The sequence below is a fragment of the Saccostrea echinata genome, unplaced genomic scaffold, assembly GCF_033153115.1.
Source record: "Saccostrea echinata isolate AGI-Se365-2 ecotype Australia unplaced genomic scaffold, CSIRO_AGI_Sech_v1 ptg000010l, whole genome shotgun sequence".
Classification (NCBI taxonomy): Eukaryota; Metazoa; Mollusca; class Bivalvia; order Ostreida; family Ostreidae; genus Saccostrea; species Saccostrea echinata.
The window spans coordinates 137501-163145 of NW_026889759.1; the positions used below are offsets into that span (position 1 = coordinate 137501).

The 25645-nt window shown below is 33.2% G+C and overlaps 1 protein-coding gene across 1 annotated transcript in view; it reads right to left on the bottom strand.

Moving 5' to 3' along the window:
• The window catches only part of LOC133184095 (NADH dehydrogenase [ubiquinone] 1 alpha subcomplex subunit 6-like), a 97641-nt gene extending 73960 nt beyond the window's left edge, over nt 1-23681 (bottom strand). Inside the window, exon 1 of the mRNA XM_061318925.1 lies at nt 23538-23681. Coding sequence (XP_061174909.1) covers nt 23538-23667 — 130 coding nt within the window. The 5' untranslated portion in view covers nt 23668-23681. The remainder of the gene's footprint in view (nt 1-23537) is intronic.
• Nucleotides 23682-25645: the final 1964 nt, after the last annotated feature.

Genomic DNA, 25645 nt, shown 5'->3' on the forward strand with positions numbered 1-25645 from the left:
TTTAACATTAGCCATAACATTTGAAGGTTTGGTTCTAGGGCTTTCACATTTCACGATCATGTGTATCACTTGTGACAAGACCTCCCTTGGGCACCATTTGACCTTGACCTTGCTGTTTTACTTACTTTGAAAAACTTTAAATTTGCCATAGCTTTTCAATGGTTTGTACAAGGGCTTTCATATTTCACAGGTATATTCCTCGAGACAAGACCTTTCTTTGGGTACCAACATTTTTGATTTTTTGACCTGGCTTGCATTTGAGAAACTTTAACCTTCGCCATTATCTGCCATACGGGGGCATCAGTATTTCACAAACACACCTTGTTTAACCTGGTCAAAAGTCAGATTTAACTACGGAGGCACATTAGTGTCAATTTTTAATTAGGAAATAAAAAGAAAAATAAGTTTTCACTTTTATTTCGTTTCGTTTTGTAAGCAATGGCTTTATTCTTTATAAAAATAGTATATACAGTGAGGTTATGAAAAAATTATTGTTTGTTTTAAAACGATGTACTTGGAATAAAAACAAGAATAATTGCAACAGTCACTTTGTAAATCTTTTATTGAAAATAGTTTATCAAATAAATTAAATTCATCAGTTATATGAATATTAAACCACAAAAGGTTGCATGGAATTTGCAACTTCATCCTAAAAGAAAAATAACAACAACTAGAAACTCATTGCAAGCAATGCGAGGTCTTCCGTCCAATTCTGAATATAAAAATGAAAATTCAAGCTGAAACAGTGATAAAAGAAATTCAGACACTCTGGAGATTTAACCCTCGTCGTCAGCATGAAAATCCAATGTGCTAACCATTAACCATTCACTTTTTTGCATCACTTCCTGTCATGACCGGAAGTAACGGCAATACAAGATTTTCTCACGATTCAAATAAACTGATGACTGACTATCAGTCCTGAAAGTTTTGAACTTCAGTCGTTTACAGTTGCCGAGCAATATTATGAGAATAAATTCTAACTTTGAGGACAGCTAAACACGCGAACGGAAGTGAATTTTCAAGTACTTTATCGATAAGCAATATTTATGAGAAAGTTAAATATCAAAATAACATAGTTTATCTCCTAAAACCGGAAGTTGACGTTTTTGTTTCTGGTGGAATCTAACATATTTCAAAACAGCGAAAGAGATGCAATAAAGTGATGCAAATTTTAATTTAAAAAAGAAAAGTTAAAATTTTTGATTTCTTTAATCACTTCCTGTGACAAGCGGAAGTGACGACTGACACATTTAACCAAAATGGTTAAATGCCTATTACTCAACGTTTATTACTCATAAAAGTTTGGTGTTTTAATCTTTTACTTGTTTTTGAGATCTCGCTCAGACAACTTCTCATTTTGAGGACAGGAAAACACGCGACTGGAAGTGAATTTTTGAAAGATATTTAAGGTTACTCTAGACATTAATTTGCAGTCTGAATAACATATTCATTTCTAATACTTTAAGAATATTTATTGGAATGTAAAATACTCAAATTGTGTAGTTTTTCTCTTATAACCGAAAGTTGTCTTTTTTGTTTCCGGTGGGACCAACATCTTTCGATCCACGAAAAAGATGCAATAAAGTTATCCATTTTTTAATTAAAACAAGAAAATTTGACTCTCAGGGGCAGTAATTTATTAAAGGGCTCGACAAATCGTTTCGCATTGAAAAGATTGAAAAGTCTTCTCGAGTAGTCGAAAACATTGGTGAAGGTTCTGTATCTCTACGGTTTATGGTTTCGAAGGAGTAGCGATAACAGGCTATTCTTGCGAAAGGGGCAATAACTTCGTAAGAGGTCATGGGTCAAACACGGGGGGTCGTTTTTCGAAATAACTTTTAATGTCCAGTATCATGAACTATAAAGTTTTTCGATAAGTCTTGCGGTTTCAAAAGTCCGGGAAGAAAAAGAAGAAGAACTAGTAAACTAATTGTTCAGAGAACAATTAGAGGTCTTTCCACCTTTTTAAGTGTTTCCGTGTCATTTGGGCTGAAAAAAAAATGAAGAAAAATGCAATAAATGCAAAAAAAAAAAAAAAAAAAAAAAAAAAAAAAAAAAAAAACTCCTCCAGCTGGGATCGAACTCAAAACCCTTGGTTTGAAAGGCAGGTGCGCTAACCATTAGGCCACGCACTCCAATAACAATAGTATGTTAAAATGTTTAGGACTATAGAATAATTGCAGGCGTATTTTTAGAATCGGTAGGGGAAGAAAGAAGTTCCGTAAAAGGAAATAGTTCCTGAATTTGCAAGCAGTATATATCAAATAATAAGGGACGGGCTGCGTAAGAAAACATTAACACTGTTCCCTAATGAAAATGTATTAATGGACTGTAGCCCGATTCATCGATATTGTGAGCATGCTGAATTTTTTGTAAATAGCTTTGTTGTAAGCTTAAAAGATCGGGTTCGGATTTTAACATTTCTGACTGAATATCCTGAAATAACTATGAAACATTTAAATAAGCATTTCTTTGGGTTAAATTAAATATGTGTATCACAAATTAAACTCCCAACATGCATTTTTAGAAGGGAAAGACGACAATGAAAGCGAGAATTGTTTTTAATCTACCGAAAATCGGTATTTCTGGAAACTGATTAATTCTAAATAAAAATCAAATAAATTCCAAATGTAAAAGAAAGAGAGAATGCTTGGTATTAAAATGTCGTATCATATCAGGAGAATCGAATGCTGCTAACGACATCTGAAGAAATAGCCGATAAAAGGTTTAGATCATTTCTTCGTTCACCTGCACTTTAATCACAAACACAACAGAACTTGTAGTTTTTGCCGTGAAACTTCAAGACTTCTATAAACTTATAGGACTCACCGTAAAACTCTCCAGAAACTTTCTCTGAGGTCTATACTACAATTGTACCAAATATGGTGTCGATCTGAGGTCTGGTTTGAATTTGACAGAAATATTCTACGTTGTTGTTGATGTGATTTTTTTTTTTAAGAAGTGGGAGGGGAAGGTTAATTATTTATTTTATGCCTCTTTTAAACTAAGAATTGTAACTACTTCCACATCCTTAAGCCTGATTGTGACCTTGGGTCAAGGTCAAAGGTCAAGGTCATTAAAAAAAAAAAGAGAGAAATCTTTACTTTTCTATGTTTTTACCTGATACTGGAGCTGAATGCATGTCCTTACTTTTCCATTGGACCCAAGGTCAAGGTGAAAGGTCAAGGTCAAAGTTCAAGGTTATTTGGTAAATTGCCATATTTTACACATATATAAGGAATTTCTAATGTTTTTAAATGACCTTGACCTTTGACCTTGACCTATATTTCAAGGTCAAAGGTCAAACATGCCGATGCAGTTGGTCCCATGTCTCTACGATACACCGTTTTAAAAAAAAGTTCATTAAAGGTAAGCAGCGTAAACTTTCAGGAGCAGTAACTCATACAAGGGACCAAAGAATGCTTTCGCAATGATAGAATGAAGAGAGTACTAAATGAGTCGAAGACACTAATGAAGGTTTGGAATCTCTACGGTTTACGGTTTTGGAGGAGTAGCGATAACAAGGTTTTGTTGCAAAAGGGGTGACAACTTTTGAATGGGTCAAGCTCGGGGGACAAGAATGAAATCTTTGAAATAGTTTTAGAAGGACATATTATAGATGCAAAGATATTCAGTATATGTTGAAAGACAAAAGAGATATTAAAAAAGCTAATTTTCTCATATTTTGAATGACCTTGACCTTTGACCTCTATATAAATTTCAAGGTCAAACGTCACACATGCCAATGCTATTGGTCCCATGTCTCTACGATTAAGCGTTTAGAAAAAAATTAATTATTCGTAACCATCAAAAACTTTCAGGGGCAATAACTTATTAAAGGGGTTTATGCAACCTTTCGCACTGAATAGATTGAAGAGTCTACTAAATTAGTCAAAGACATTAGTGAAGGTTTCGTATCTCTACGGTTTAGGGTTTCGAAGGAGTAGCGATAACAAGCTTTTATTGCGAAAGGGGTTGTAACTCCTTGAGGGGTCAAAGTTCATATACGCAGGGTCAACTGTAAAAATCTTTTACGAAGTGCATTCTTATGGACCATAAATCTTTTCGATAACTTTTAAAACAAAAAACCATTCGGCGGAAAAATAATAAAAATAATAATAATAATAATAATAATAAACAGAACAATTTCAATAGGTCTTTCCACAGAAAGGTGGAAAGACCTAATAATAATAATAAACATAAGCAATTCAAGAGGTCTTTCCACAGAAAGGTGGAAAGACCTAATAACTAGTAGACTAATTGTTCACAGAACAATTAGAGGTCTTTCCACCTTTTTAAGTGTTTACATGTAATTTGGGCTGTAAAAAAAGAAGAAAAATGCCAAAAAAAAAAAAAAAAAAAAAAAAAAAAGTTCTTCCAGCAGGGATCGAACTCAGAACCCTTAGCTTGAAAGGCAGACGCGCTAACCACTACGTCACGAATTGCGATGAAGATGTATGCAGTAAACTACCTATTCAGGAATTTAAAAAAAATTGTTGTACAACGTAGTTATCGGAATTGAATAGTTTTGAGAAACATGTTTCCATATCATTTGGCTTTCAAAAGAACAAAAGAAAGAAGAAAAGTACAAGAAAATAAATAAACTCAAAAATTCGTCTTTTGCTATAGATTTATTGTCGGGTTCGTTTCTCTGTAGAGTTCAAAAGGTCTTCGCGCAGCTCCAAAAAAAGAGGTTTTTTTTTTTTTTTTTTTTTTTTTTTTTGTTTTTTTTTTTTGTTTTTTTTTTGCGATTTAGGGGCCAATTTTTCTCTCTTTCCCCTTCTCTCTTCCTTTCTCTTCCTCTCTCTTTTTTCTCTCTCTCTTCTTTTTTGCTTTCGTGTTTATGGCATTTGTTTACATAGTTACCATGGAAGTACAATGCGTGACATGTGTTTTACTGTGCATATCGTATTTCTATTTCTGTGCATTATGCATTCGAAGGTTTAATTTGAGGTGTTAAATGTTCTGATTTAGTTAAACTACTTAGAAAAATTGCCGATGAAATAAATTGGACTCGAGGCTAATGGTATGTACTATGTAGGTCGTCATATGGGAAAACATGGATTGGACTCAAAGCGGCCTGACTGCGGATCCTAAGATTGTTGCAGGTTCAGTAAGACGATTCCTGAATGAAACAAGTTTCCCTGTGGGTTATATTAAATGCAGCTATGATAAATAAAATGTTCTACATGCATTTTAAGAAGAAAACAAGATAATGAAAGCGTGGAATAGTTTATTTCATACATTTATATTGGTTTAACACCCCCCCCCCCCCCCCTTCATATATTCTATATTTCTCATATTTTGGATGACCTTGACCTTTGACCTTGACCTTAACATCAAGAACAAAAATGCAAGAATCCATTTCAGTTGGTCCCATGTCTCTACGTCTAAGCGTTAAAATTTTTTTTCAAGTTACGTAAACAGCAAAAAAACTTCAGGGGCAATAACTTGTATAAGGCTTCGATGAATCCTTTCGCAATGATAGATTGAAAAGCCCTCTCAATTAGTAAAAAGCATTGGTGAAGGTTCTGTATCTCTACGGTTTGTGGTTTCAGAGGAGTAGCGATAACAAGCTTTTCTTGCGAAAGGGGCAATAACTTCATTAAATGTCATCGTTCGAAGTGGTTGGGTCAAATCTGAAAATCATTTAAGTAGTCAACTAATATGAAAGATGCGTCTCTTCGATAAGTTGCGAAACAAAAAATCAGCGGAAGAAAAATAATAAGAAGAAGAATAATAATAAACAGAAGAAAATCAATAGGACTTTCCACAGAAAGGTGGAAAGCCCTAATAATATGTGTCGAAAGATGAAAGAGACATAAAAAGTTCATGTTTTAAATTACCTTGACCTTTGACCTTGACTTAAATTTCAAGGTCAAAGTTTCTTAAGTAGTCGAAGACACTGTTGAAGGTTTCGCATCTCTACGGTCAATGGTTTCGGAGGAGAAGCGATAACAAGGTTTTTCGCACAAGGGCAAGAACTGTTTAACCCGTCAGGCTCTACAGGTTAAAAAGAGAAATTTGAAAACAGTTTTATAAGGACATTTGATATATTTGATGTTATGTGATATATGTTGTAAGACAAAAGAGATATAAAAGAAGCTATAATTCTCATATTCAGAGTGACCTTGACCTTTGACCTTGAACAAATTTTGAAGGTCAAACCATGAAAAGTCCAATGCAGTTGGTTTCGTGTCTCTACGATTAATCGTTTTAATTTTTTTCATCATACGTAAAGAACAAAAACTTTCAGGGGGCAATAACTCATCAAAGTGCTCGATCTATCATTTCGCTATGAAAGATTGAAAAGTCTTCTCAAGTAGTCAAAGACATCAGTGAAGGTTTCGTAACTCTATGGTTTACGGTTTCGGAGGAGTAGCGATAACAAGCTTTTATTGCGAAAGGGTTCATAACACTTTGAGGGGTCAAAGTTCATATACGCAGGGTCAACTGCAAAAATCTTTTACGGAGTACATTCTTATGAAGTATAAATCTTTTCGATAGATCTTGAAACTCAAAATCACACGGCGGAAAAATAATAAAAAATAATAAGAAACAGAAGAATATCAATAGGTCTTTCCACAGAAAGGTGGAAAGACCTAAAAATAATAAACATAAGCATTTCAAGAGGTCTTTCCACAGAAAGGTGGAAAGACCTAATAAAGCACTAGGAGACTAATTGTTCAGAGAACAATTAGAGGCCTTTCCACCTTTTTAAGTGTTTCCGTGTCATTTGGGTTGAAAAAAAGGAGAAAAACGCAAAAAATGAAAAAAAAAAAAAAAAAAAAAAAAAATGCTCCTCCAGCTGGGCTCGAACTCAAAACCCTTGGGTTGAAAGGCAGGTGCGCTAACCATTCGGCCACGCATTTCGATAACATACATAAGTTAATTGTTTAAGACTATAGAAGAAATGCAAGCGTATTTTTAGAATCGGTAGGGGAAGAAAGAAGTTCTGTAAAAGGAAATAGTTCCTGAACTTGCAAGCAGTATATAAAATAACAAGGGACGGGCTGCGTGAGAAAACGTTAACACTGTTCCCTAATGAAAATGTATCAATGGACTGTAAGCCCGATTCATCGATATTGTGAGCATGCTGAATTTTTTGTAAATAGCTTCGTTGTAAGCTTAAAAGATCGGGCCCGGATTTTAACATTTCTGACTGAATATCCTGAAATAACTATGAAACATTTAAATAAGCATTTCCTTGGGTTAATTTAAATATGTGTAGCCCAAATTAAATTCCCAACATGCATTTTTAGAAGGGAAACACGACAATGAAAGCGAGAATTGTTTTTAATATACCGAAAATCGGTATTTCTGGAAACTGATTAATTCTAAATAAAAATCAAATAAATTCCAAATGTAAAAGAAAGAGAGAATGCTTGGTATTAAAATGTCGTATCATATCAGGAGAATTAAATGCTACTAAAGACATCTGAAGAAATAGCCGATAAAAGGTTTAGATCATTTCTTCGTTCACCTGCACTTAAATTTCAAACACAACAGAACTTGTAGTTTTTGCCGTGAAACTTCATGACTTCTATAAACTTATAAGACTCACCGTAAAACTCTCCAGAAAGTTTCTCTGAGGTCTATACTACATTTGTACCAAATCTGGTGTCGATCCGAGGTCTGGTTTGAATTCTAGAGTAATATGCTACATTGTTGTTGATGTGATTTTTTTTTTTTTTTTTTTAAGAAGGGGGGGGGGGAATTATTTATTTTATGCCTCTTTTAAACTACGAATTGTAACTACTTCCACATCCTTAAGCCTTATTGTGACCTTTGAGTCAAGGTCAAAGGTCAAGGTCATTCAAAAAAAAAAAAAAAAAAAAAAAAAAAAAAAAAAAAAAAGAAATCTTTACTTTCTGTATTTTTACCTGATACTGGAGCTGGATGCATGTCCTAAGTTTTCTATTTGACCCAATGTCAAGGTCAAAGGTCAAGGTCAAAGTTCAAGGTCATTTGGTGAATTGCTATATTTTACACATATAAAAGGGATTTCTTATGTTTTTAAATGACCTTGACCTTTGACCTTGACCTATATTTCAAGGTCAAAGGTCAAATATGCCGATGCAGTTGGTCCCATGTCTCTAGGATACACCATTTTTAAAATAAGTTCATTAAATGTAAGTAGCGTAAACTTTCAGGGGCAGTAACTCATACAAGGGACCAAAGAATGCTTTCGCAATGATAGAATGAAGAGAGTACTAAATGAGTCGAAGACACTGATGAAGGTTTGGAATCTCTACGGTTTACGGTTTCGGAGGAGTACCGATAACAAGGTTTTGTTGCAAAAGGGGTGACAACTTTTGAATGGGTCAAGCTCGGGGGACAAGAATGAAATCTTTGAAATAGTTTTAGAAGGACATATTATAGATGGAAAGATATTCAGTATATGTTGAAAGACAAAAGAGATATTAAAAAAGCTAATTTTCTCATATTTTGAATGACCTTGACCTTTGACCTTCACAAAAATTTCAAGGTCAGAGGTCACAAAATCTAATGCAGTTGGTCCCATGTCTTTACGACTTATCGTTTAGAGAATTTTGTCATTATTCGTAAACATCAAAAACTCTCAGGGGCAGTAATTTATTAAAGGGCTCGACAAATCGTTTCGCAATGAAAAGATTGAAAAGTCCTCTCGAGTAGTCGAAAACATTGGTGAAGGTTCTGTATCTCTACGGTTTATGGTTTCGAAGGAGTAGCGATAACAGGCTATTCTTGCGAAGGGGGCAATAACTTCGTAAGAGGTCATGGGTCAAACTCGGGGGGTCGTTTTTCGAAATAACTTTTAATGTCCAGTATCATGAACTATAAAGTTTTTCGATAAGTCTTGCGATTTCAAAAGTCCGGGAAGAAAAAGAAGAAGAAGAATAATAATAATAACTAGTAGACTAATTGTTCTCGAACAATTAGAGGTCTTTCCACCTTCTTTAAATTTCATATATTTTTCATATGTTATTCTCTAAAGTTAATTTTTATACAAAAAGAATCAATAAATGGCTTGAAAGATAGAAAAAATGACAATTTTGAAATGACCTTGACCTTTGACCTTGAACAAATATTCAAGGTCAAAGGTCAAGGGTCACATTGCACTTGACCCATGCTTCTACAACTTTTAGTTTTTAAGTTATAAGGTTTAATAGTAAGCACAAAGACGTTAAAGGGCAATAACTCATATAAGGGGTCATCGAATACTTTCGCACTGAATAGATTGAAGTTGTGTCTAAAGACCCTGAAGACATTAGTGAAGGTTTCATGTCTCTACGGTTTATGGTTTCAGAGCAGTAGCGATAACAAGGTTTTCAGTAAAAGGGGCAATAACTTTTAAAGGTGTAAATCTTAGGGGACAAGTATGAAATCTTTGAAATAGTTTTAAGAGGGCATATTAAAGATGCAAAGATATTTTATATATATTGAAAGACAAAAGAGATATAAAAAGAGCTTAATTTCTCATATTTTGAATGACCGTGACCTTTGACCTTTGCATATATTTTATGGTCAAAGGTCAATGAATCTTATGCAGTTAGTACCATGTCTCTACGACTTATCGTTTTGAAAATTTTTAATTATTTGTAAACATCAAAAACTTTCAGGGGCAATAACTCATAAAAGGGGTTGACAAATACTTTCGCAATGAAAAGATTGAAGAGTCCCCTCAATTAGTCAAAGACATTGGTGAAGGTTCCGCACCTCTACGGTTTACGGTTTCGAAGGAGAAGCGATAACAAGGTTTTTCGTACCAGGGGCAAGAACTCCAAAAGGGATCATAGGTCATAGTCGTTGGGTAGTTTTTCGAAATAACTTTTGATGTCCAGTATCAAGAATTATAAAGTTTTTCGATAAGTCTTTCGGTTCAAAAGGCCGTAGCGGAAAAATAATAATAATAATAATAACTAGTAGACTAATTGTTCTCGAACAATTAGAGGTCTTTCCACCTTCTTTGAATTTCATATATTTTTCATATTTTACTCTCTAAAGTTAATTTTTATACAAAAAGAATCTATAAATGGCTTGAAAGATAGAAAAAATGAAAATTTTCAAAATTTTGAAATGACCTTGACCTTTGACCTTGAACAAATATTCAAGGTCAAAGGTCAAGGGTCACATTGCACTTCACCCCATGCTTCTACGACTTTTAGTTTTAAAGTTATAAGGTTTAATAGTAAGCACAAAGATGTTAAAGGGCTATAACTCATATAAGGGGTCATCGGATACTTTCGCACTGAATAGATTGAAGTTGTGTCTAAAGACATTTAAGACATTAGTTAAGGTTTTGTGTCTCTATGGTTTACGGTTTCGGAGGAGTAGCGATAACAAGGTTTTCAGTAAAAGGGGCAATAACTTTTAAAGGGGTAAATCTTAGGGGACAAGTATGAAATCTTTGAAATAGTTTTAAGAGGACATATTAATGATGCAAAGATATTTAGGATTTGTTGAAAGACAAAAGAGATATAAAAAGAGCTTAATTTCTCATATTTTGAATGACCTTGACCTTTGACCTTTGCATATTTTTAAGGTCAAAGGTCTATGAATCTTATGCAGTTGGTTCCATGTCTCTACGACTTATTGTTTTGAAAATTTTTAATTATTTGTAAGTTTCATAAACTTTCAGGGGCAATAACTCATAAAAGGGGTTGACGAATACTTTCGCAATGAAAAGATTGAAGAGTCCCCTCAATTAGTCAAAGACATTGGTGAAGGTTTCGTACCTCTACGGTTTACGGTTTCGAAGGAGTAGCGATAACAAGGTTTTTCGTACAAGGGGCAAGAACTCCGAAAGGGGTCATAGGTCATACTCGTTGGGTAGTTTTTCGAAATAACTTTTGATGTCGAGTATCATGAACTATAAAGTTTTTCGAAAAGTCTTTTGGTTCAAAAGGCCGTAGCGGAAAAATAATAATAATAATAATAATAAACAGAAGCATTTCAAGAGGTCTTTCCACAGAAAGGTGGAAAGACCTAATAAACAGAAGCATTTCAAGAGGTCTTTCCACAGAAAGGTGGAAAGACCTAATAATAAACATAAGCATTTCAAGAGGTCTTTCCACAGAAAGGTGGAAAGACCTAATAAACAGAAGAAAATCAATAGGTCTTTCCACAGAAAGGTGGAAAGACCTAATAAACAGAAGAAAATCAATAGGTCTTTCCACAGAAAGGTGGAAAGACCTAATAATAATAAACAGAACAATTTCAATAGGACTTTCCACAGAAAGGTGGAAAGCCCTAATAATAATAATAATAAACATAAGCATTTCAAGAGGTCTTTCCACAGAAAGGTGGAAAGACCTAATAATAATAAACATAAGCATTTCAAGAGGTCTTTCCACAGAAAGGTGGAAAGACCTAATAATAATAATAATAATAATAATAAACATAAGCATTTCAAGAGGTCTTTCCACAGAAAGGTGGAAAGACCTAATGATAATAAACATAAGCATTTCAAGAGGTCTTTCCACAGAAAGGTGGAAAGACCTAATAATAGACTAATACAAGTAAAATTTACTTCAATAAGTATAAAGTATTTATACAACTTCGGGTAGTACATGTGTGTACGAGATTCCAGTTTAGGTCATTATAGAATCTGTTTCTGGAGATTATAAACCTCCTGCAAAAAATTATACTAAGTACACATTTTCTCAAAGTCCTCTTTTAATATGTACAAGTGCATTGAAGATATATTTTTCTATCTAAAATAGTACCTACAGTCTTTACCATTCACTCATAGATCAAATGAGGAGGTGGAAATAACTTAATAAATATATATAATAACAATATCACCATTTTTAGAAAAAGGAGGAAATTCGGATTAAAAGTTGGCGATGTTTTTACAGTGTTTTTAAACATGTGTTATCACTGTAGCTTTCCTAAATGAGTTAAATAGATGAAAATTATAGACAATCCGACAATTTTACTTCGTGTTTTTCCAAGATAATTAAATATAAAAGCATTGTTCACCAACTGAGAAAAAATACTGCCAAAGTGGGAAAAACTGAACTCATTTTCAATTGGGAATGGGGCCGAATTTCAGTCCCTGAGAAGGTACTGATAAATCCCTGAATTCATTAAATAAATTTTGTGGTCTCACATGTCTGTAATTTTTCCAGGGAGAGAATAATTTTTGGAAGCATTCATAAAACGTGAAAACGTGTCTACTTTCTGTTTGACATGTTTTGAATGAGGTACGTGTTACATTATTGCAATTTAGTTTCATTTCTGCAAACGTTCTGTTCATGCAGTTCTGTGCAAATTCCTAGGGACATGTCCGGTCTTGAAATCTCTTAGATTTTTTTTTATTTTGAGAGAGTAAACATCATCAATATTCACCAAACCTTTTGTGGACTTTTTGATGTTCTCATTACAGAAACATTGAACAGCGCTTCAAAACTTTCCTTGGCTTCTAGTTCGATTGCAGTATAAGGAAAAAAAAATACATCCATTGTTTTTAAATATTGACGTATCATACATATAAAAGAGTAGACAGGCATCATGAAAAACTTCACACAGTATGAGGTACGAAGTACGAACTTTCTCAATCCCGCGCTTCTGTCATTTCTTAACTATGTGTTCTGAAGTTTTTGGTGCATTTGGTGTAAAAAGTAAAAAAAAAATGTACTCGGATATTTTTGGATGCACAGGTGCACAAATTTTTTTTCATAATATTATAATTTGGATTTGTTACAAATAGAAGCGGCGAATCCGACGAACTATATTGCAAATTGGTATGGCCTAAAATACAAAAACCATACAAGAAACATCATATAAATTTTTCATATTTAATCCTTAATTATCAAAATGTGAGTTGATTTATTCTTATTCATGAAAATCTCTGAACATAGACAAAGCATAGGGTACGGAAAACGGAACAGAAAATATCTAATGCTGTACACATATATATATACATGTAACATGTTGTGGTAAAATACGGATGAGTGGGAAAACTTTATTGAAGATCACTCTGATCAATATGAACGGCTAGTATTCGATATCCTTATGAGTGAAAAATTCCATAATTTTTGGTTATTCTGTGCAATCAGTTTGTGCTGTTTTGCACAAGTTTGCAATATACATGTACGGTATCTGTGGATTGCATCAACACTCCTGTAGTTGTAATAAACTTGTTTTCAAAGTTGTTTCCTTAATGCCAGTGATCGTTCACGGTTTTGAGTCCACAAGCTACCTCAAATGATGATAGAGAGAATCGATGTGAATCTTTTGTGGATTACTGATGATGGTGATCATTGTTTCTAACACAAATGTATATATACGTTGCCTCTCTCTTCCTCTCCGCCTGTTTCAAAACAGAATTAACCCTTTCATAATCAATAATGATGATTTTGTCTTTGACAAATACGCCATTTTTTCAATTCAGATTTGGATGATTGATAAATGAGACATTCTGATATTAGATACATGTAACTCGGATGTGAGTCTAATTAGTGTGTATTTTTTAACCATTGCATGTATATGCCACATGTTTTGAGGAAAAAAAATCATGAATAAATCACATTGTTACAATAACTTTTAATGAGATATGAACTACATGTATTAGATAAAGAATATTGCTTCCTATGTCTGAATTATACCTGTGCTTAGTGAAAAACTTGACATCAAATTTTCCGTTTTCCATTCCACATTTTAGCAACACCCACGCAAATGCACTTTTGCTTTATTCTAATAAGATTGGAATAGAATAAAAAAGACCACCATTTGGTCAGTAAAATTCGTCTCCCATATGGGAGATTGACCACCACACGGGAGTAAAATGACCATTTGGTGGGCTGTGCCTAGCAATGCCCAAGCAAGGGTGAGATAACTTTCCGAATTTCCTCAGCCTCGTTTTGATTCCGTATCAGAAAAGAGCTTGAAAAGTATGTCTTCATAAACTACTTTCCCTCGCGTTTACAAACATTTTGATGACGTTTGTGTGAAGTTTGAGATGCCCCCTAGTATAATCAAAGAATGTTTAAGGTCAAGATCTAGTAAATGACTTTAGACTAACTTTTTGGTGCTAGATCCATTATGATGTCATAATCATTTTCAACTTTCTTTTTCCCGTACTTTATGGCTCTAATAAAATTATGTAGAAAATAAAGTATTTTCATGGAATCCAATTTGAAATCATGAGAAAAGTAATTCCGATACCTATATTCAATTTAATATTATTTTAAAGAAGAGACCAAGAACATACAAATTACCATTTTCTGAGGGACTGTAGGCAATCTGGATACAATTCATTGGTCTGAATTGGAAAAAACGCCTGATTCATGACAGGTTTTCTTAATTTTTCATTGAAAATGACAGTTTAAAATATGATTTTTCGTCTTATTTACCTACAAATTATGCCCTGAAACAACTTCTTTGACCAAGCTAAAATCATTAAGCATCATTAAAGGAATTAATTTCTCAAATTTGAGAAATCTGTAGGCACCTTTCTTTTACTAGATCTTGACCTTAAAGTATGGCGCGATTAGACGTTTTGAAGATAGATTGAAAAATTAAAATATCTCTAATTTTCATGTACGGACAAAACTTGCACTAATAGCTTCCTCGGGTATTCCACTACAAATGCATATCACATGCATGCAAGTATTCAACCGTTCTTGTTTGCCACACAAATTTTCCAAGGCATACGTACTGTAGCTAAAATCGGTTCGTTCATATCCAATACGGCAGCCAACACATGTGTAGAAAAAAATGTAAACATTTTGAATTGAATGTCTGACAGTCTGTTTATTTCAAGTAGAACAATGTTTAGGTGATACAATTTTATATTCATGTTCTTGAACTGTGTCCTTAAACAACTGATTCAGAAGTATTTAATCAATTAAAACTCGTATAAAAAGCTATTTCGTGTGTTAGTGTTAAATCTAAAGCAAACTAGCATGGCGCCGCGCCATGCCCTTTTCTCTCGGCGCCATGCCCTTTTTTCCAGCGCCATGCCCTTTTTTCCTTGCAAAAATATATAAATGTGCCTAGCAGAGGCAAGATGGACTAGCGGCTTTGTTTATTCAGTGCATGCTGAGTAGCCCCTTTGTTTATTTAATGCACGCAAAGGTGTGAATTCGGGACAGGAAATCACTTCTCGCTTGAACGCACACAGCCACCTTGCCAGGTAACATGCCTCAGGCTGTTAGGGTATAAGAGATAACACGAGAAAATATCATTTGATTGCATTGATTATGCAAGAATTAGCCCAATGTCAAAGATAGATTAATTTGTAAATTAAAATGTTACACATTTTAAATCAGGATCGTTTCTTTTTAAATTGAAAGTAGAAAAAACAGAGTTGATGAAGAAATGTGAAAAATAAACTGCTGATGAATTAAGTCAACTTACAATGTACAGTACCAAAAAAAACCTGAATATTATGTGTGAAATGGGCTAGGAAACAACGAAGTATGAAGTTAGTTTCTTTCAACATGTTCAATGATTCTGTACGTGTTCTACTTTTTGAGTTGACACCCAGAGGCTCAATGTTTCTAAGCCAGAAAAAAGTTTTAACCAATTTATATATTATTTCAAGTTTAATTTTTTGGTATAATCAGTTTTCACTTGATTTTGTTGATAGATTATTTTCAAAATAAAGAGAATGCCCTCTACATTTATTATCCAAGTAGCCCCCCCCCCCCCTTTGCAATTTTGTTCTGTTATTTACCTCATACACAAATAACAATATTAAAGGAAGGGAAAAAAAATCATACCCCAGACTAAAATAATTCTTGAGCAAGTGACAAAAAGATTCACACCTATTACTTTTTAAGCATAACCTTGATAACCATACTAATTTCTTGATTAAAAAATTTGAATTTCAATTTTGGCAATAATTGCCCTCTCAGTGTGTATTAAATGAATTAAGCTGACAGATTTATAAATTTTTCTTTTAGATACTTGTATAACTAAAGATTTCAGTATTAAATAATAATTTAAGTACATAAACATGATAAAGAAAATATTTATAATTTCAAAGACGTTAAAAAAGTGCCCTCATGAAAACTTGTTGCGGCGTAAAGTGCCCTTTTGATTATTGGATTACCATGCCCTTTTTAGGGTCTGGATTTAACACTATGTGTAAAAGCAAAATAGGGTGCATCTCAAAGTTAACAAGAATAAATTTCAAGATTGACTTACTTTGATGAGGAAAACAATGAAGGTCAAATAAAAACATAATTTATAATCATAATTTAACTTTTATTGATAAGTTCATTACTGGAAATGACAACACAGCATATGCATAATGACACATATTAAGCCACTGTATATTAATAAAGATACAAGTAATAGCTTTTCAAAAAGCTTGCCTGACTAATCAATCATTATCTATGGAACGTATAAGCAAAAGAGGTGCTAAACGTTTCCGTCATCAAGGAGCGACATAGTTGCGATACTTCATTACACAATCTTGATGTACATTTGCATCGCCGTAGGAACCGGGGGAGGGGACACGGGGGAGCCGTGCCCCCCCCCCCCCCCCAATTTTGCCGATATATAGAATACTATAGAAAACATAGCTGCTATATGCTTGTGCCCCCTCAATAATAATGTCTGATGACTTTTTTTTATGATTGTCAAGGAATTTTGGTAGTTCATAGTGCCCCCCTCCAACTGAAAATGTATGGTTGTGCCCCCTCAAAGTGAAATTCCTACGGGCCAGAATTGACTTTATCAAATGTCATAACCAAATACTACAGAATAACGAATATCTAAGACATGCCACTATTTGGTAATCATTTATTAGTTAGCCCACGGGCTGCCTAGTTACGTTGGGATGAAACTGCAAGTGCCCTAGCGTAGATTATAATTCTGGGGAAAATAGCTAATTGATTCATTTTAAAGAAATTCATATTACATGTACTCTCTTACCAGAGGGCGCCCTTCTTCATGCACACTCTCGTCAGTGATAGATTGATGAGACGGTCTCTATTTATAGACTTGTCTCTTTCTCAACGACGAAGTAAATTATGAACACTTTTAACTGGGAAAGTTGTCTTAAAGTGTTTGAGACAAAATTAAATGCTTCAATGCTGCTCTAGAACTCAAAGTAAATGGCCTGTACAGTTTATAGCTAGAGCAAAACAAGATACTAATAACACCCCTCTCCCCCCTCTCCCCCCCCCCCCCCCCCCCCCCCGGACAAAACTCACGCGATGATGGTCTTACCATATTTGTATTTTAAACTCATTTATAATACATGTACATGTATTATAAATGAGTTTAAAATACAAATATAGATCTTTTTGTAGGCCCTACAGTTTTAAAATTGTTCAGTTTTTCTTTTCAATCGATTTCAGGACCTTTCTCATAATTTATAATAACGTGCTTTTTTATAAATGAAAACCAGTACAGATCATGATGTCTTCTTCATTTTGCCGATTCTTTACTTAGAACCTTACGGGAGTGAAGCCCATTCCCCTACGGGTACTGACCTACACTGTTGTCACTGTATTAAGAGGAAACCCTTGTTCATCACAAAGCATGAAATAATATGCTACTGGCAGACTTTCTAAGCTTTTTTAAAAGCCTAACCTCTAGTCTCTTTTGTGGCATAAAACTGTAGGAGGAGTAGCCTTTTAAAACAATTTTACAAAAATTTTCATTTAAGTAACCATGGCAACATCATTCAACAAAATCAAAAAACAATAACACCAATTATGTATCTCTGTAGTCTACTTGTATGCCACATTATACTGAAATCAGACAAAAAGTGTAGGAGGAGTAACGTTTTGAAAGTTTTTAAAGAAAATTTCTATTTTTAGTAACCATGGCAACACTGTTCATCGAAATCCGAAACTGGTACAGAGAATTATGTATCTTAGTGTAGTTTACTTGTGTGCTAAGTAATACTAAAATCAGACCAAAACTGTGGGGGTAGCATTTTGAAGGTATTTCAAGGAAATTTCTATTTTTAGTAACAATGGCAACAATGTTCATCGAAATCAGAAAATCAATATAAAGAATTATGTATCTTAGTGTAGTCTACTTGTTTGCACAAGTTAAACTGAAATCAGACCAAAACTGTAAGAGGAGTAGCATTTTGAAAGTATTTCACAGAAATTTCTACTTTTAGTAGCCATGGCAACACCGTTCATTGAAATCAAAATCCGATACACAGAATTATGTTTCTTATTATAGTCTACTTGTGTGCCAAGTAATATTGAAATCAGATAAAAACTGTAGGAGGAGTAGCATTTTGAAAGTATTTCACAGAAATTCCTACTTTTAGTAACCATGGCAACACCGTTCATCGAAATCAAAAACCAATATACAGAATTATGCATCTTAGTATAGTCTACTTGTGTGCCAAGTTATATTGAAATCAGATAAAAACTGTAGGAGGAATAGCATTTTGAAAGTATTTCACAGAATTTTCTATTTTTAGTAACCATGGCAACACCGTTCATCGAAATCAAAAACCAATATACAGAATTATGCATCTTAGTATAGTCTACTTGTGTACCAAGTTATATTGAAATCAGATCAAAACTGTAGGAGGAGTAGCGTTTTGAAAGTTTTTAAAGAAAATTTCTATTTTTAGTAACCATGGCAACACCGTTCATCGAAATCAAAAACCGATATATAGAATTATGCATCTTAGTATAGTCTACTTGTGTACCAAGTTATATTGAAATCAGATCAAAACTGTAGGAGGAGTAGCGTTTTGAAAGTTTTTAAAGAAAATTTCTATTTTTAGTAACCATGGCAACACCGTTCATCGAAATCAAAAACCGATACACAGAATTATGTATCTTAATGTAGTCTACTTGTGTGCCAAGTTATATTGAAATCAGACCAAAACTGTAGGAGGAGTAGCATTTTGAAAAATTGTTTACAGACGGATGGACAGACAGACAGACAGACGGACGGACGACGGACACCTTACTATCGCATAAGCTCTTCTGGTCTCTGACCAGTAGAGCTAAAAAATGAGATAAAATTTACTGTTAATAAAAAATCTGAAGCTTAAGAATCAGGTTAAAAGAATAAACTTTATTTATTTCCACAAAAGTTATCACACCCATTCAATAGAACAATCCAAGAAAAAGGCGCGAAGATAATTTACATTAGGGGTGAAACGATACACCTCCTTCACGGTTCGATACGTATTGTATAATTTTGTCTCGGTTCGGTTATTTTCGATACGATACATTTTGATAGAAGGAAACAAATTCTACGTTGTTTTATGTTTTCTTTTTCTAAATCTAGTCACATATTTTACGAATTTTATTTGCAAATTGACTTGAAGAAATTGATTAAAATTATTTGACTGTCAAAAATTATTTTACAAGCTATCAGTCATAAAAAATTTACGTTTTCTATACTTATTTATTCTGAGTAACGTGTTATACCTTATGCCAAACCCGACTGAATAACGATCCCGACCGAAAAATGAACCGAACCGAAAATTGGAGATTTTGCACCGTGTATCAAACCGAGAAAAAATACCGCGGTGCATCGATACCGCGGTGAACCGTTTCACTCCTAATTTACATGTGACATTTGGCGCGAAATGATTGTGTCACCCCTTTCTAGAAGGCAAATGGACTGATCCAGTAGTTTAGAAACGCAGAAAAAATGTTACACGGACATGTCCATACAAAGAATTGCAAAGAATAAGCATGTGCATGCAAAAAACTGAAGGAATTAAACACATCATTAAATTGCATCAGTAATATATGATTCTTCCTTCTGTAAACTGTTTTTCTTTAAATGCAGGTAACAAATTCCGTTGTAAATCAGCTTGCACAAACTCTAGTTCATTAAGAATGATCGCTTAGTTTCGGATCTTGGAAAAATTAATCCTTATACTGCCTGACGCACGTGGCGTCAGGCAATCAAAGGAAGACAACTCTTGCATTTTACATCTCGTGTCAATATATTCTTCTGTGTTTCAACAATGGCACAAGAATATTATGAAATTTAAGATAAAATTCAATAACTGGTACCTAGGTTATATTCTAAAAATATTTTGATCTTGCATTCCTGTATTATCTGCTTTTTATTGGCCAATGTTCACTTTCTAATCATTTTCCTTGGAAAGATAGATATAACTCTGTATGAATTATGCATTTTTTAAACATTCATACATTACTTAATTTTCACCCAATTTGAGAAATGATTGCTGATAAGGAATCAGTGGGTCATACTTTACACAACAAACATAACCAGAAGTCTCTGATGAGACTGTAGCTCTACTGGTCTATATGTAAAACAAAGGAAATGTAGCACTTGGATTTGAAACTTTGCAACATGCAACAATAAATAGATAAATAAATGTGTCTAGATGTAGTCTACTTCTTTGCCAAGTTATATTGAAATCAAATGAAAACTGTAAGAGGAGTAGTGTTTTCAAAGTAATTCACAGAAATTTCTATTTTTAGTAACCATGGCAACACCATTCACTGAAATCAAAAACCAAAATACATATTGTGTATCATAGTGTATTCTAATTGTGTGCCAAATTAGATTGAAATCAGACCAAAACTGTAGGAGGAGTAGCGTTTTAAAGGAATTTCATAGAAATTTCTATTTTTTAGTAACCATGGCAACATTGTTCATTGAAATCAAAAACTGATGTACTAAATTATGTATCTCAGTGTAGTCTACATGTGTGCCAAGTTATATTGAAATCAGACCAAAACTGTAGGAGGCGTAGCGTTTTAAAGGAATTTCACAGAAATTTCTATTCTTAGTAACCCTGGCAACACCGTTCACTGAAGTCAAAAACCAATGCACTAAATTATGTATCTTAGTGTAGTCTACTTGTGTGCCAAGTTATATTGAAATCAGACCAAAACTGTAGGAGGAGTAGCGTTTTAAAGGAATTTCATAGAAATTTCTATTTTTAGTAACCATGGCAACACCGTTCATTGAAATCGAAAACCGATGCATTAAATTATGTATCTTAGTGTAGTCTACTTGTGTGCCAAGTTATATTGAAATCAGACCAAAACTGTAGGAGGAGTAACATTTTAAAGGAATTTCATAGAAATTTCTATTTTTAGTAACCATGGCAACACCGTTCACTGAAATCAAAACCAATGCACTAAATTATGTATCTTAGTGTAGTCTACTTGTGTGTCAAGTTATATTGAAATCAGACCAAAACTGTAAGAGGAGTAGCGTTTTGACAAATTGTTTCGTACAGACAGACAGACAGATGGACGACGGACACCTTACTATTGCATAAGCTCTTCTGGTCTCAAACCAGTAGAGCTAAATAAAGTGCCCCACCACAGCATGATATGCCCGTCAAATATTGTTCAATTGTCATAAACAGATTAGAGTGCAAGAAAATCATGTCAACCTTGATACAAGGATTTCAATGATTTTTCCATTCCTTTTAATATTTGTTTATACATCTTCTGTGGTGTAGGCATTAATTAAAACAAATATTACATTATAGATCCTCAACTGGTTGTGTTAGAGCTTGACAAATGTCCATCTGCACCCCCCCCCCCTTTCAGATTGTGAAACATGATGCTCTGAATTAGTTAATATTTTCAAAAAATTAAATAAAAATATCATATTAAACAATATCATCAATTTAGTCTTAACAACTTAATCTATATCAAATTAATATTAAAATATTGACACATGGTCACATGACTCTGTTTAACTATGTCATAGTCTCCGTTTATGTAAGAACAAAATGTTCTTGTATTAAATTTTTAACATTTTTTAACTTTAATTCCCATCTCATATAAAAAAAATAAAAAGTTTTAATATTCTTGTAAAAATTAACAAATTATGAAAAAGATTGATCCACTCCCCCGTTTCCCTAAACTGTGCGTCCAACAAGTCGGTGACTTCATACACAATCTGTTAGTACAGCAAGATCATACTCGGTGAACACAGTGGCGGTATTATTATGTAAAAATAGGTCATAATCAGTATATGATGAAATATTTTGATAAACGGGGAACACAAAAAAATATTTTTGCATGGCTGATGACGGAAATCTTATGTAGGTATATCTTATTTCTCTTATTTAGCTTTCGTGTGACGTCATAGTTGGTTTTTCCTGTACTCAAGAAATGTAACATGACACATTTTTGTCATGCTTATGTCCTCTATAACGATGTCCTGTGAAATATTGAGGTCAGCTTCATCATTCGAAATTTTTACAGTTAATCAATAATTTGAAGGATTTGCATTTCAATGTAAATTAAAAAATATTGATTGATAGATTTTTTAGTAAATTAAGTTTTTTATTGTTTAAGTTGTCTTAAAAAGTGCGTAATTTTCCCTATTCAGGTGCAGTGTGATAGAAGAAACTTGCTTTTTCGAATTTTAAACCCTATTAAAAGATACATGTCTTCTTTTATCAGGTTGGGCACAGTTCCTTTTTCGGGGAAGTATTACCATAAAACGGGATTATTCCTCTTTTCAGTAATAAAAAACATTACTGTATACGGGAATTTTCACTCGTTTACACACTATTCTCGTGGTTGCTTTGAATAAAAGATTAAGTGCAAAAATATTTTCATATCCTCTAAATATTCATAGTCTATTAAGTGTATGTATGCTCAAAACTACAATATTTATCGCTGCAAAAAGCTGAAAAAGAGTGATGAAATATTTCTACGATATAAATTTCTTACGGAAGCTTACCTGTGTTAAAATTGTGAGATTGAATACGTTCAGCATTTGCTAACTCGTTCATGAAGTTATTCATTCTAATTTAATTTTATATCATTTCTTTCAAAGACATCGTTAAAATAATTTTTAATACATTGCTTCTTTTACAGATAAAAATAATTATTTGAAATTTAAAATTTAAAAAGATAGTCATTCAAAGATGATTTTAGAATGAATGCCCTTATAAGATTCCATACTTTTCGTATCATTTATCAACAGGGAAAATTAAAGTAAAAGTCGTGGGTCGCTGCTGCACGTGAGTTTAAATTCCTATGCATGTTCAAAAGATGTCACCTCCACGAAACTAAGCTATGAAATTTTTCGTATTTGAACAACTAATAATATTCTTATAAGGGAATTATTCACATCCGTTTGAAGAATACTCATGATGTCGTATGATTAAATCTCATCTTACTCCTGTCTGCAGCACTAAAGGACCGAATTTTTTTGTCAGCGAGGTTGGTTTAATAAAAACACATCACATCGTATTTTTCATGCACTTTTTATTTAATAAACAGATTTGGGGCATTATTTAAAAAAAATGACGAAAATTCCCGTATACAGTAATGCTTTTTATTACTGAAAAGAGGAATAATCCCATTTTATAGTAATACTTCCCCGAAAAAGGAACTGTGCCCAACCTGTTTATATGCTTAAAAAAAGCCCATTATGGACCGAGTAATGAGCCCGGAAACATAGAGAATTAAAACTCCACTTAGAAACTGTCAATAAATATCTCCAAAATAAGGTAAGAAACCCAATGATGTAACTGCTTTAAGATATGTGGGACATACTTAATTAGAAATATACAAAATATAAAAAAAATTGAATGACAAGTATTTTTTCAGCTCAAGGTCCTTCTCCTTAAAAGAGAAAGACGTTCAAACACTTACTTATTGTTGGTATTTGCTTGTACCAAGCTTTGTACAAATGAACAACTCTTGCTCTGGATTCTGCCTTATTTGCAGACATAATAGGTTTGACCTGTTTTAGGCCACCTACGACCTTGTTTGCGGTAGCCATTGCTCTGAGGCTGTATATTGGGCAAGCGGTAAAACTAGTACTGCCGACCCCGACTCTCTCATTTTTATATCGCTTCATACCTGTCACTTGTCAGACACATTTTCTGAGTTGGAATACATGCATGCATGCACAAAAATATGTCAACAATGTTACATTTATATACATTTGCATATGGGCATATTTGGTAATGTTAAAGTTAGTTCTCACATTCATAAATAGGCCCTATATCAAAAATGTTACATTAATAATGTCGTCTGTAATTTCTAGTACTAGGCGGTCGGTGCATCGAAACGCCGAAATGATCGGTTTTTCCTGAAATGACGGTTGAATATGATGAAATGAATGATTAAAAACTGCAGTGACTGTGGATTTCAATTTATTAGGTTACTAATGCCTAAAAAACAAACTTTTTAAGTTCACCCCTTATCCCTAAAGTTTTAGAGCCAATTTTATCGTACATGTAAATATCGGAGGAAATCGACTGCCTTTGACGGGTTTCACAATATACCACGCCCGATTGTTTTTGGTCTCTTATTAATAAAGTAAAGTTTCATTCATGATACACTTTCTACTTTGTTTTATATTCATGAACATTTCATGTATCCCAATATGCTTTACATATTATGCCATTATGATTGAGAAAAATAGTATTGATAAAATATCAACAAAAGTGCACATTATGAATTAAGAAACAGAAAAAAAATTCAAATATGAAATTATATAGAATTATTCAATAATCAATCATTTCTAAATTCTCATTCATTATTTCATCTTCCTAATATGATAATTATGGAGGAATTAAAATGAATAATTTAGAAATATAATCAAAATCAATCATAAATTAATTTAACTATCAGTGAATTATAATTGATATATCAATACATTTATATAACAAATGAACAATTTGGAAATTGGGAACTATTTATATGGGTTTTTATTATTACTATTATTATTATTTGGGGGAAATGTGATTTAATCTTTGTTCACTTGATGAAATCAAGTTATATAGCCAGGAAGGATCAAGTAACTAAATTGAAGTTTTTGAGAATTAGGTATCCCAGTTTTAATCACCTTTACCAAATTCAAATATCTTTCATGATGTGTTCTTAAATTTGTTAGACACAAGTTGTGCAATAAATGATAAATTTATTCATGTTGCATTGCAGGTAGCAATTGAACTTAATTCATATATATTAATGATGTGAATGTCACAATACAAAGGGAAACACTATAATTTGATAAATGTCATTTAAGATGTTTCACATTCTGGTTACTTAAAAATTTCTTTAAACTGTATTTTAATTATTTTTTAATCAAATCTTTTTCCATTTGCCTTTATTGCACACTTTGTGCTCCTTCTATGGCACGCCGATTGCTTCAAAATTATTTTCTGCACAACGATCACGCTTTTATACACGAGCTTGATGAAAAATATACACGAGTAAAATAAAAATGCACGTATCGGTAAAAATTGCACATAATTTTAAAGATTTTAACACAAACTTAACGAAAAATGCACAGATCCGATATTTGTTACAAGAGTTAGGGGTATAAAATGCACAAACGAAAAACAAAAATTGCACGAGCAGAGGAAACTAAAAATTACACAAACAATTTTACTGCGCATATAGCTGCGCATATCATTATTATGCACATAAAATATTCATTGTGTTCTTGATTTTCTGTACCTTTATCTCTTTATGAATGCTGGATGTAATCGAGAGCAAATGGCATTGACGATGACATGCATGTTTCTTTGCTTCTTTACGCAGTTACGTCTTTGCTAAAACTCGATCCGATTTCTAGTAATATCAATCGAACGAATGAAGTGTTTTCTTGTGAACTGTGTGAGAAAATTTAAAAGCTGTTCGGAGATTATGTTTTTCTTATATTGACCGAGATCCTAGCCAAAATATGGAGGTATTATATGATGCCGGACATAAATTGTGACAAGAAAGGAATCGCATGATTGTGCTAT